Source organism: Hypanus sabinus, chromosome 7 (genome assembly GCF_030144855.1).
Source record: "Hypanus sabinus isolate sHypSab1 chromosome 7, sHypSab1.hap1, whole genome shotgun sequence".
In the NCBI taxonomy this organism is placed as follows: Eukaryota; Metazoa; Chordata; class Chondrichthyes; order Myliobatiformes; family Dasyatidae; genus Hypanus; species Hypanus sabinus.
In genome coordinates this window covers 90,374,289-90,386,553 of record NC_082712.1, presented here as the reverse complement: position 1 = coordinate 90,386,553, position 12,265 = coordinate 90,374,289, and the positions used below count along the sequence as shown (strand labels likewise).

The following is a 12,265-nucleotide window of genomic DNA, read 5'->3' as shown; positions in this document are numbered from 1 at the left end:
CCATTAAAGGAGCAGCGGCTGTTTGCTTAAGGCAGTGCTATGAATCCTTGACCCAGTATAGTCACAAGATGCGGTGTAACAGGTCAGGAAACTGAGAGACGGGTTGAGGAAGTTTTCTTGAAAAAGGAAGTGGTTGATGTTCATCTCTGTTTCCTTATTGAAACCTCTGTGGTTGAGTTATAGGGCCTCAGAGCTCAGAAACAGGCCCTTTGGCCCATTGAGCCCATGCTGACCATGGGCCACCCATTGTTACCAATCCAGAAGAGCATCAGAGCTAAACACAAAGTTGCTGGAGGAACTCAGCAGGTCAAGCAGCATCCATGGAGGGGAATGGACTGTCAGTGCTTCTGGCCCCAAGAAGAGAACTTCAGCATTTTGTATGTTGCTCTGGCCTTCCAGCATCTGAAGAATCTCTTGTGTGCTTAAGACTGTAAGACAAAGGAACATAATTTGGCCACTTGGGACATCAGGTCTGCTCCATCATGGCTAACTTACTTTCTCTCTCAACCAGGCTCTCCTGCTTCCTCTCCCGTAACCCTGACTAATCAACTGCCACTTTAAATACAGCTACTGACTAACCAGGGGAGCTGAGTTCTTCTGTTCCAGAAGGATATCCTGCTGCAAATACCCGACCTAAAACAATCCAGGCCATAGCCACCATAACACCCTAAGATATAGGAGCAGAATTAAGCCATTCAGCCCATTGAGTCTGCACCTCCATTCATACACATCCCTCTCAACCCCATTCTCCTTATAACCTTTGACACACTGACTAATCAAGAACACTTCAAGAACACCCACTGACTTGACCTCCACAGTGGTCCGTGGCAATGAATTCCACAGATTCACCACCTTCTGGCTGAAGAAATTCCTGCTCATCTCTGCTCCACATTCCCATCAACTCTCCTCAAATTCTACCCCTCACCTATTCTAGGAGTTGGGAGAAAACTACATTGGCCAATTAACCCCCGACCCCGTTGGGAAGTAGGAGGAAATCAGAACAGCCGAGGGGGGGGGGACACCGAATCCATTCTGTCTCCCATCATTCCCAATCACCCTGTCCTTATCCGAACGTCCCTGCAAACCAATGTTTCCTCAAGCCCGTCAGCGCTCCGTAGACTGAGTCACCAGTAAACCTATTCCCCTACAACAGAAAAGAAGGTCATTCAGCCCATCGAATCTGTACCGGCTCATATATCAACAGCATTCCCCATCTCTGTACTCCCCATGTACCCACCAACTGCTCCCCCCCGATTCCACCCCTCACCCATACACAGGGGGACAATTAACCCTCCGACCCCACACGTCATTGGGACGTATCTGGGACGCTGAGGCTTTGCAAGGCTTTGGTCAGGCCGCAGTTTTCAGCCCCTGATTTCAGACAGGAGGTGCTAGCACCGGAGAGGATCCAGAGAAGGTTTACGAGAATGATTCCAGGAATGAAAGGGTTAATGTACGAGGAGCGTTTAGTGGCTCTGGGCCTGTACTCTCTGACGTTTAGAAGGATGAGGGGGGGGAGGGGGGATCTCATTGAAACCGACTGACTATTGAAAGGCCTTGATAGAGTGGACATGGAGAGGATGTTTCCTACAGTGGGGGGGGGTTTCAGATGACAGGGCACAGCCTCAGAATACAAGGACATCTGTCAGAACAGAGATGAGGAGGAATTTCTTTAGCCAGAGGGTGGTGAATCTGTGGAATGTAGAGGCCAAGTGATTGGGTATATTTAAAATGGAAGTTGATAGGTTCCTGGTTAGTCTGAGTGTTAAAGTTTATAGGGAGAAGAAATGGAGTTGAGAGGGATAATAAATCAGCCATGATGGAATGGCGGGGCAGACTCGAAGGAGTGAATGGCCTAATTCTGTTCCTATGTCTGTGGTCTATGGAAAGTGATTCGGGGAAATGTTAGGGATTGCTCTAACGGGCTATGAGGACGGGTAGATGCACTTCCCCCAGACATTCTCTCTTCTCCCCTCTTCCATCAGTCAGAAGGTACAAACCCTTAAAGTCTGTACCACCAGCTTCCATCCCCCTGTTATCAGACCCTTGACTGAGCAATAAACTGATCCCTTGGCCTCACAATGTGCCTCATTGTGATCTTGCCCTTTATTGTACACTGCATGTTTCAAGTAATTTATAACACATTGTTATTGTTTTACCTTGTTCTACCTCGATGCACTGTAGGTGAATGATCTGTACAATCTGTACGAACAGGATGCAAGCCAAGATTTTCACTGTGACTCAGTACATATGACAATAATAATGGTCTGATGCTGATGCAAATTCCAAAACCCTGAGTGGTCTCCCTGTTTTAGCTCTCCTCTTTCCCAAGAGCCTCCACTCATTGGGAGTATTCCTGGGTGAACAACATTAAACTCACAGAATACAACTCTACCACTCACTCTTAGAACAGAGAAAAGGAAGTGGGACCAGGGTAAACTTCTCACTGCACCGTCCCATCACACACTCCCGGGGTCAGACAGAGAGTGAATCTCCCTCCACACTGTCCCATCACACACTCCCGGGGTCAGACAGAGAGTGAATCTCCCTCTACACTGTCCCATCACACACTCCCAGGGTCAGTCACAGAGCGAAGTTCCCTCCACACTGTCCCATCACACATTCCCAGTATCAGACACAGAGTGAAGCTCCCTGTACAACATATTGAGAGGGGTTGAGGGGTGGAATCTGGTGGCAGCTCAATTATCAGGAATGTGAGGGGAACTGGATTAGTATAGGATCTGTATAAATGTCTGGTTCTAGGGTCGACATGGACTCAATGGGCCAGAAGCCATTTCTGTGCTGTCTTGGCGTTACAGAACTGATTCTGAGGAAGTGTCCGTATTGCTACGGTGTTCCTGGCCTCTGGCTGGGTCCGTCGCAGGATTCCTCCTCGCAGTGCAGTAGGAGAAGACGAGTCCTGCGCTGAGGCTCAGCACGACCGTGCACAACAGTGAGCTGAAGAACCAGGGCTCCATCCGTCTCTTCGGCGTCTCCCAGTCTGTGTTTACTGTGGGTCAGGGGAGGGGGAGAGAGACACACAGAGTTGTCACCACTGCCCCTACTATCAGACCTGCTCAACAACCATCTCCTTGCCCCACCTTGGGACACCTTCCCCTGCCAATCCTGACTTACCCGTCTGCTAGCCAATCACAGTGCTAGAACTGACCATACAGGGAGTTTGTAACCAATGGCAGCCGCTGATGGCCTGCAGACTTGGCTGTGATATGAGAAACCTAGCCAGGGAGAGAGAGAGGGAGGGAGGGAGAGAGAGAGAGAGGAGAGAGAGAGATGAAAGGGAGAGGCAAATGAGAGAGAGCTGAAAGGGTGGAGATGGGCAGGGACAGAGAGAGGGTCAAAAGGAATCAGAGTGGAGGAGGGAGGGAAATTGAGAGGATGTGACAAAGAAAGGGAGAATAAGAGAGAGAAAGAGAATGTGGGAGAATTAGAGAGGTGAGAGAAAGAAGGAGAGGAAGAGAAAGAAATAAAAAGAGAATGAGAGAGAGAGAAAGGAAAGGAGACAGTGAGATAGAGAGGGATAAGAGAAAGGGGGAAATGCGAGAGTGACTGAGAAACAGGGAATACGGTGGAAGGAAGGACTGTGGCAGACATTGACGGATAAATATCCGTGGTAACCATACTAATCGGGTGGGTGAAAATGTGGGAATATAAATAGATTTGGAATGAAGTCCGCATTAATAAAGTTGATCTGTTATTCTGCTGCCTGATATTCTCTCTCTCTCTCTCTCTCTCTCTCTCTCTCTCTCTCTCTCTCTCTCTCTCTCTCTCTCTCTCTTCCCTTTCTGTTCTGTTCTCTCTCTGTCTCTCTTTTCTGTCGTGTTCTCTCTCCCCCTCTCTCACACACACACACACAAAGAATCTATGTTCCCTGGTATTTGTTTCCCTCTCCCACTGCCAAGTTCTCCCTCATGGGTATAATCTGATGATGCAGTCATTTCCCTGACTGGTAATACATTAAGTTTCCATTTTATTGTTTTTTGGGAACTTCCCATGTCAGGTGACCATTGAGGAAAGCAAGCCCAGTGCAATGTCTTTATAAGCCGTGCAAAGCAGTAGTTTAATTGTTCCATTTAATATCAGAGGAATGTATACAATGAACAACCTGAAATTCTTGCTCTTCACAGAGATCCATGAAAACAGAGGAGTACCCCAAAGAACGAGTGACAGTTAAACGTTGGAACCCCCCAGCTGCCCCCTCCCACACACCAGCAGCAAAGCAATAACCATCCCCCCCCACCTCCACTCATGACAGCAGACCAACCCAGCAAGCAAGAGCAAAGCCTCCAGTAAAGACCGTGACCTGCAGCCCCACAAAGGCTCATCATTCACCTGATCATTCGACATGCCTCAAGCTCTCTCTCCCCCAATAAAATCAGATTAAGGATGAAAGCAGCAAGATGGCAGGTCAGTTGGGGATCTGTACAGGGGGATGGGGAGGGAGAGAAGCAGTTGGTTTCATCTGGGACTAATGCAGATTGGTGAATCTGTGCTGTTCAGTGCCACAGGTGGAAGTGGAGACCAGGGCACTGACTGTTCATTGCCACAGGCGGATGAGGAGACCAGGGCACTGACTGATCATTATCACAGGCGGATGTGGAGACCAGGGCACTGACTGTTCATTGTCACAGGCGGATGTGGAGACCAGGGCACTGACTGTTCATTGCCACAGGCGGATGAGGAGACCAGGGCACTGACTGATCATTATCACAGGCGGATGTGGAGACCAGGGCACTGACTGTTCATTGTCACAGGCGGATGTGGAGGCCAGGGCACTGACTGTTCATTGTCACAGGCGGATGTGGAGACCAGGGCACTGACTGTTCATTGTCACAGGCGGATGTGGAGGCCCAGGTACTGGCTGTTCATTGCCACAGGCGACTGTGGAGACCAGGGCACTGACTGTTCATTGTCACAGGCGGATGTGGAGGCCAGGGCACTGACTGTTCATTGTCACAGGCGGATGAGGAGACCAGGGCACTGACTGATCATTGCCACAGGCGGATGTGGAGACCAGGGCTCTGGCTGTTCATTGCAACAGGCGGATGTGCAGACACAGGCACTGGCTGATCATTGTCACAGGTGGATGTGGAGACACAGGCACTGGCTGTTCATTGCCACAGGCGGATGTGGAGACACAGGCACTGGCTGTTCATTGTCACAGGCGGATGTGGAGACCCAGGCACTGACTGCTCATTGTCACAGGCGGATGTGGAGGCCAGGGCACTGACTGTTCATTGTCACAGGCGGATGTGGAGGCCCGGGCACTGACTGTTCATTGTCACAGGCGGATGTGGAGGCCAGGGCACTGACTGTTCATTGTCACAGGCGGATATGGAGACCAGGGCTCTGGCTGTTCATTGCCGCAGGCGGATGTGGAGGCCCAGACACTGGCTGTTCATTGTCACAGGCGGATGTGGAGACCCAGGCACTGACTGTTCATTGTCACAGGCGGATGTGGAGACCAGGGCTCTGGCTGTTCATTGCCACAGGCGGATGTGGAGGCCCAGGCACTGACTGTTCATTGCCACAGGCGGATGTGGAGACCAGGGCACTGGCTGTTCATTGCCACAGGCGGATGTGGAGACCAGGGCACTGGCTGTTCATTGCCACAGGCGGATGTGGAGGCCCGGGCACTGACTGTTCATTGTCACAGGCGGATGTGGAGACCCAGGCACAGACTGTTCCATTGCCACATGCAGATGTGGAGGCCAGGGCACTGACTGTTCATTGTCACAGGCGGATGTGGAGACCCAGGCACGGACTGTTCCATTGCCACAGGCAGATGTGGAGACCAGGGCACGGACAGTTCATTGTCACAGGCGGATGTGGAGGCCAGGGCACTGACTGTTCATTGTCACAGGTGGATGTGGAGACCAGGGCACGGACAGTTCATTGTCACAGGCGGAGGTGGAGACCAGGGCACTGACTGTTCATTGTCACAGGTGGATGTGGAGACCCAGGCACTGACTGTTCATTGTCACAGGTGGATGTGGAGACCAGGGCACGGACAGTTCATTGTCACAGGCGGAGGTGGAGACCAGGGCACTGACTGTTCATTGTCACAGGCGGATGTGGAGACCAGGGCACTGGCTGTTCATTGCCACAGGCGGATGTGGAGACCAGGGCACTGACTGTTCATTGTCACAGGCGGATGTGGAGACCAGGGCTCTGGCTGTTCATTGCCACAGGCGGATGTGGAGGCCAGGGCACTGACTGTTCATTGCCACAGGCGGATGAGGAGACCAGGGCACTGACTGATCATTGCCACAGGCGACTGTGGAGACCAGGGCACTGACTGTTCATTGTCACAGGCGGATATGGAGACCAGGGCTCTGGCTGTTCATTGCCACAGGCGGATGTGGAGACCCAGGCACTGACTGTTCATTGCCACAGGCGGATGTGGAGACCAGGGCACTGACTGATCATTGTCACAGGCGGCTGTGGAGACCAGGGCACTGACTGTTCATTGCCACAGGTGGCTGTGGAGGCCCGGGCTCTGGCTGTTCATTGTCACAGTCGGATGTGGAGACCAGGGCACTGGCTGTTCATTGCTACAGGCGGATGTGGAGACCAGGGCACTGACTGTTCATTGTCACAGGCGGATGTGGAGGCCCGGGCACTGACTGTTCATTGTCACAGGTGGATGTGGAGGCCAGTGCTCTGGCTGTTCACTGCCACAGGCGGATGTGGAGACCAGGGCACTGACTGTTCATTGTCACAGGCGGATGTGGAGACCAGGGCTCTGGCTGTTCATTGCCACAGGCGACTGTGGAGACCAGGGTACTGACTGTTCATTGCCACAGGCGGATGTGGAGACCAGGGCACTGACTGTTCATTGCCACAGGGAGATGTGGAGACCAGGGCACTGACTGTTCATTGCCACAGGCGGATGTGCTGACCAGGGCACTGACTATTCATTGTCACAGGCGGATGTGGAGACCCAGGCACTGACTGTTCATTGTCACAGGCGGCTGTGGAGACCAGGGCACTGGCTGTTCATTGCCACAGGCGGATGTGGAGGCCCAAGCACTCAATGTTCATTGCCACAGGCGGATGTGGAGACCAGGGTACTGACTGTTCATTGTCACAGGCGGAGGTGGAGACCAGGGCACTGACTGTTCATTGTCACAGGTGGATGTGGAGACCCAGGCACGGGCTGTTCATTGCCACAGGCGGATGTGGAGACCAGGGCACTGACTGTTCATTGCCACAGGCGGCTGTGGAGGCCCGGGCTCTGGCTGTTCATTGTCACAGTCGGATGTGGAGACCAGGGCAATGGCTGTTCATTGCTACAGGCGGATGTGGAGACCAGGGCACTGACTGTTCATTGCCACAGGCGGATGTGGAGACCAGGGTACTGGCTGTTCATTGTCACAGGCGGATGTGGAGACCCAGGCACGGACTGTTCCATTGCCACAGGCGGATGTGGAGACCAGGGCACTGACTGTTCATTGCCACAGGTGGATGTGGAGACAAGGGCACTGACTGTTCATTGCCACAGGCGGATGTGGAGACCAGGGCACTGACTGTTCATTGCCACAGGCGGATGTGGAGACCAGGGCACTGACTGATCATTGCCACAGGCGGATGTGGAGGCCCAGGCACTGACTGTTCATTGTCACAGGCGGCTGTGGAGACCAGGGCACTGACTGTTCATTGTCACAGGCGGATATGGAGACCAGGGCTCTGGCTGTTCATTGCCACAGGCGGATGTGGAGACCCAGGCACTGACTGTTCATTGCCACAGGCGGATGTGGAGACCAGGGCACTGACTGATCATTGTCACAGGCGGCTGTGGAGACCAGGGCACTGACTGTTCATTGCCACAGGCGGCTGTGGAGGCCCGGGCTCTGGCTGTTCATTGTCACAGTCAGATGTGGAGACCAGGGCACTGGCTGTTCATTGCTACAGGCGGATGTGGAGACCAGGGCACTGACTGTTCATTGCCACAGGCGGATGTGGAGACCAGGGCACTGGCTGTTCATTGTCACAGGCGGATGTGGAGACCAGGGCACTGACTGTTCATTGTCACAGGCGGCTGTGGAGACCAGGGCACTGACTGTTCATTGTCACAGGCGGATGTGGAGGCCCGGGCACTGACTGTTCATTGTCACAGGCGGATGTGGAGACCAGGGCACTGGCTGTTCATTGTCACAGGCGGCTGTGGAGACCAGGGCACTGACTGTTCATTGTCACAGGTGGATGTGGAGGCCCGGGCACTGACTGTTCATTGTCACAGGCGGATGTGGAGACCAGGGCACTGACTGTTCATTGTCACAGGCGGATGTGGAGACCAGGGCACTGACTGTTCATTGCCACAGGCGGCTGTGGAGGCCCGGGCTCTGGCTGTTCATTGTCACAGTCGGATGTGGAGACCAGGGCACTGGCTGTTCATTGCTACAGGCGGATGTGGAGACCAGGGCACTGACTGTTCATTGTCACAGGCGGCTGTGGAGGCCAGGGTACTGACTGTTCATTGTCACAGGCGGATGTGGAGACCAGGGTACTGACTGTTCATTGCCACAGGCGGCTGTGGAGACCAGGGCACTGACTGTTCATTGTCACAGGCAGATGTGGAGGCCCGGGCACTGACTGTTCATTGTCACAGGCGGATGTGGAGGCCCAGGCACTGACTGTTCATTGCCACAGGCGAATGTGGAGGCCAGGGCTCTCTACTCCTACATAGAAACATAGAAAACCTACAGCACAATACAGGCCCTTTGGCCCACAAAGCTGTGCCGAGCATGTCCCTGCCTTAGAAATTACTAGGCTTACCCATTGCCCTCTATTTTACTAAGCTCCATGTAGCTATCTAAAAGTCTCTTAAAAGACCCTATCTTATCGTTTTCTGTAGAGTGGAACTAGAAAGGCCACCAAACTAACCCCTTATCCCAGTATTACTTTTCAATGGATTGTACCTACATGTGCAGTAGGGTGGCTCGGTAGTGTAGTGGCTAGCAGAACATGTTACAATACAGGGTTCACTGCCTGTAAGGAGTTTGTATGCTCTCCATGTGACCACGTGGTCTCCTCCATATGCTCCCACAATACAAAGACCTACCAGTTACATAGCCATTGGACATTGTCCCATGATTACAATAGGATTAAATTAGGAGATTGTTGGGTGGTTCTGTTTGAGAAGCCAAAGGGGCTTATCAGTAAATAACAGAGGCATGTTGTTTTCATTTAGCTGCACACGTGTGTGGCATTGAATAACAGTATCTCTTGAATTTGACCCTGGTCCTTCCCCAATGATCAGGATTCATGAACGACTTCAGGATAGTGTTTCCTGAATTGTACAGGGATTTATAAACAGAATGCTTGTAATCTGGCAGCAGTTCACCCTGAATCCATTCTGGTTCACTCCCTCCCGAAAGGCTGCAAGAACTCACCAGGCAGCAGCCGAAGATCTTCAGACTTATTGGTCCCTGGAGATTCCAATTCACCTGAGAGATCAGAGGGGGAAGATGATCTTATATTGCACTTATTTGCAGCTTGCTCAGACTGCACTCAGACAGACTGCCTCTGTCTCATTCTCCCTCTCTCTTCTTTTCATCTCTATGTTTCTTCCTTCTTTTATCATCTCTGTCTCTCTGTTTTTCCCCTCTCCATCTTTCTTTCTTCCTCCACCTTCCTCTGTTGGTCTCTCTCACTCTCTCCACTTTCCCTTCTCTTCTCCTCATTGCCATCTCTCTTTCTCCCTCCCTTTCTCCTCCCCCCTCCATTTCTCTCATCTTCCCCTTCCCCACTCACCCGCCTTATATTTTCCTCTCTCTCCTTCTTTTCTTCTCCACTCCCTCTTCCCTCTCCCTCATTCACTCTCTCCCTCACTATCATTTTTCTATCTCTCCTCTCCTTTCTACGTCTCTATTTCTGTGTCTGTCTGTCTCTCCCTCATTCCACCCTCTCCATACTTTTCTATCTGTCTCCCTCTCTATTTCTCTATCTATTGATCTGTATCTCCACCTCTCTATCTCTTCTCTCTGCACCCCTTCCCCTCTCTGTCTGAGCTGGCCGTTTCTCACCCAGAGCACAATGAGTTCCGACAACACGCCACTGAAGAGAGCAGTGGAAGCATGGCCACCTCCAGGGTTGAAGGGGTGTCTAGACACTCAGGCGCAGAAAGCAACGGGCCAAGCGCTAAAGATGGGATCAAAACAACGGGTGCCCACCGATCAGCACAAAACGTGATGGGCCGAGTGGTCTGACCCCCTGATGTGAGACTCTCTGACCCTGGCGATGGGAAAAGACCCATCGCGTGCATTTGAGCTCCACCTGTCAGGGAGGCTGAGAACCCAAGGTGGGGTACTGGCTGGACAGAGAGGAGCAGCGAGTGATGCGGGAGTAATAGTGGGGGGAGCCGAGAGCGCTTTGATCAGTAAAATAGCAGAAGCACTCACCGAGGACCAACAGCACAGAGCCATTTCCATAAACCGTCTCATTTCCGGGGGGATCGAGGAGTGTAACCCCGCACCTGTAGGTACCATTGTCCGGGACAGAAACTTCCTTGATGGTCAGGACCGAGGATTTATTCCAGCCGTGAGCCGTGACGGAAAGCCTTCCATCCCAACTGCTGCACCGGTTCGACTCCCGTCCGGGGACCGCGACGGTGCAGGACACCTCAGCCCTCTCGCTGACCCAGGTGAAGCTGAGGTTCCTCACATCGGCGACCGCTCGTTGGAGGCTGCAGGTCAGCCTAGCGTCTTCTCCTTCCAGCGCTGTGATGAGGGAGGGCAGCTGGGAGACCGTCAGCGGCGACTCTGGGCAAAGAGACGCGGAGCTCAGATAGATGGCCACAGCTGGGAATGGTTAGGTGAGGGAATGAAAGACGAATTCCAGGTGTAGAAGGCCCACATTGATTGAACCATGTTAACCAGATAGAGGACCCAGCTCGGCATCGAGGAGACCCACTTTCCCACCCAGAGAGCGGTGAATAAATGTGAAACTCCCTACGTACCTGGACCAGACCTTCAGTGTCCAGGGTAGAGGCCTGCTGCTAGAGGACGGGATCAATGCAAAATGGTGCCCATAGGGCAATAGCAACATCGGAGGCCCCTGTGGCCTGATTCGGTGCTGTATGATGCTCTGTCCAGGTCCCAGGGACCACGAGAAACGGCAGAGAGTTCTGAACACACCTCAGTGCATCACACAAACCAGCCACCTCTCCACGGACTCTGTCTATACTTCTCGCTGCCTTGGTAACGCAGCCAACATATTCAAAGACCTCACTCACCCCAGACGTCCTCTTTACACCCTCCTCCCATTGGGCAGAAGATACAAAAGTCTGATATCACGTACCAGCAGGCTCAAGGGCAGCTTGAATCCCATTGTTATAAGACTACTGAATGGACCTCCTGTATAACAGTGTTGTGATCTCACAATCTATCTTTCTGACCCTTGCACCTTATTGTTTACTGCACTGCCCTTTCTCTGTAGCTGTTACACTCTATTCTGCAACTCGTTATTGCTTTCTCCTTGGAGAAACTTGGTTTTGCATGCAATCCGTACAGATCATTTCATTCCGACACTTTCTCTACCTGACCAGCTGAGCATTTCCAGAACTTCCGTGCATGTTGTTCAAGATTCCGCTCTCTCTCTCTTTTCCGCTGCATGGCTCAATCTGCACTCCTGACTGTGCAGCTAGGCACAGTTCAAATGCCATCTATAAAATTTGCCAATGACACACTGTTGTCGGCAGAATCTCAGGTGGTGACAAGGAGGTGTAGAGGACCGAGGTAAATCAGCTTGTTGAGTGGTGTCGCAACAACAGCTTTTCACTCAGCATTCAGTAAGATCAAGGAATTGCTTGTGGACTTCAGGAAGGGGGAGTCAAGGGGTCAGAAGTGGAAAGAGTGAGCAATTTCAAGTCCTTAGAACCATAGAACCATAGAACATTACAGCACAGAAACAGGCCTTTTGGCCCTTCTTGGCTGTGCCGAACCATTTTTCTGCCTAGTCCCACTGACCTGCACCTGGGCCATATCCCTCCAAACCCCTCTCATCCATATACCTGTCCAAGTTTTTCGTAAATGTCAAAAGTGAGCTCCCATTTACCACTTCATCTGGCAGCTCATTCCACACTCCCACCACTCTCTGTGTGAAGAAGCTCCCCCTAATGTTCCCTTTAAAAGTTTCCCCCTTCATCCTTAATCCATGTCCTCTGGTTTTTTTCTCCCCTAGCCTCAGTGGAAAAAGCCTGTTTGCACTCACTGTATCTATACCCATCATAATTTTATATACCTCT

At 52.1% G+C, this 12,265-nt stretch overlaps 1 protein-coding gene across 1 annotated transcript in view; it reads right to left on the bottom strand.

The window, feature by feature from the left end:
• Positions 1-1,608: 1,608 nt before the first annotated feature.
• LOC132397498 (uncharacterized) overlaps positions 1,609-12,265 on the bottom strand; it is a 33,141-nt gene continuing 22,484 nt past the window's right edge. The window contains exons 4-6 of the mRNA XM_059976327.1: positions 10,422-10,781; positions 9,414-9,467; positions 1,609-3,010 (exon numbers count right to left, since the gene is read on the bottom strand). Of these exons, the coding sequence (XP_059832310.1) occupies positions 2,814-3,010; positions 9,414-9,467; positions 10,422-10,781 (611 nt within the window). The 3' untranslated portion in view covers positions 1,609-2,813. The remainder of the gene's footprint in view (positions 3,011-9,413; positions 9,468-10,421; positions 10,782-12,265) is intronic.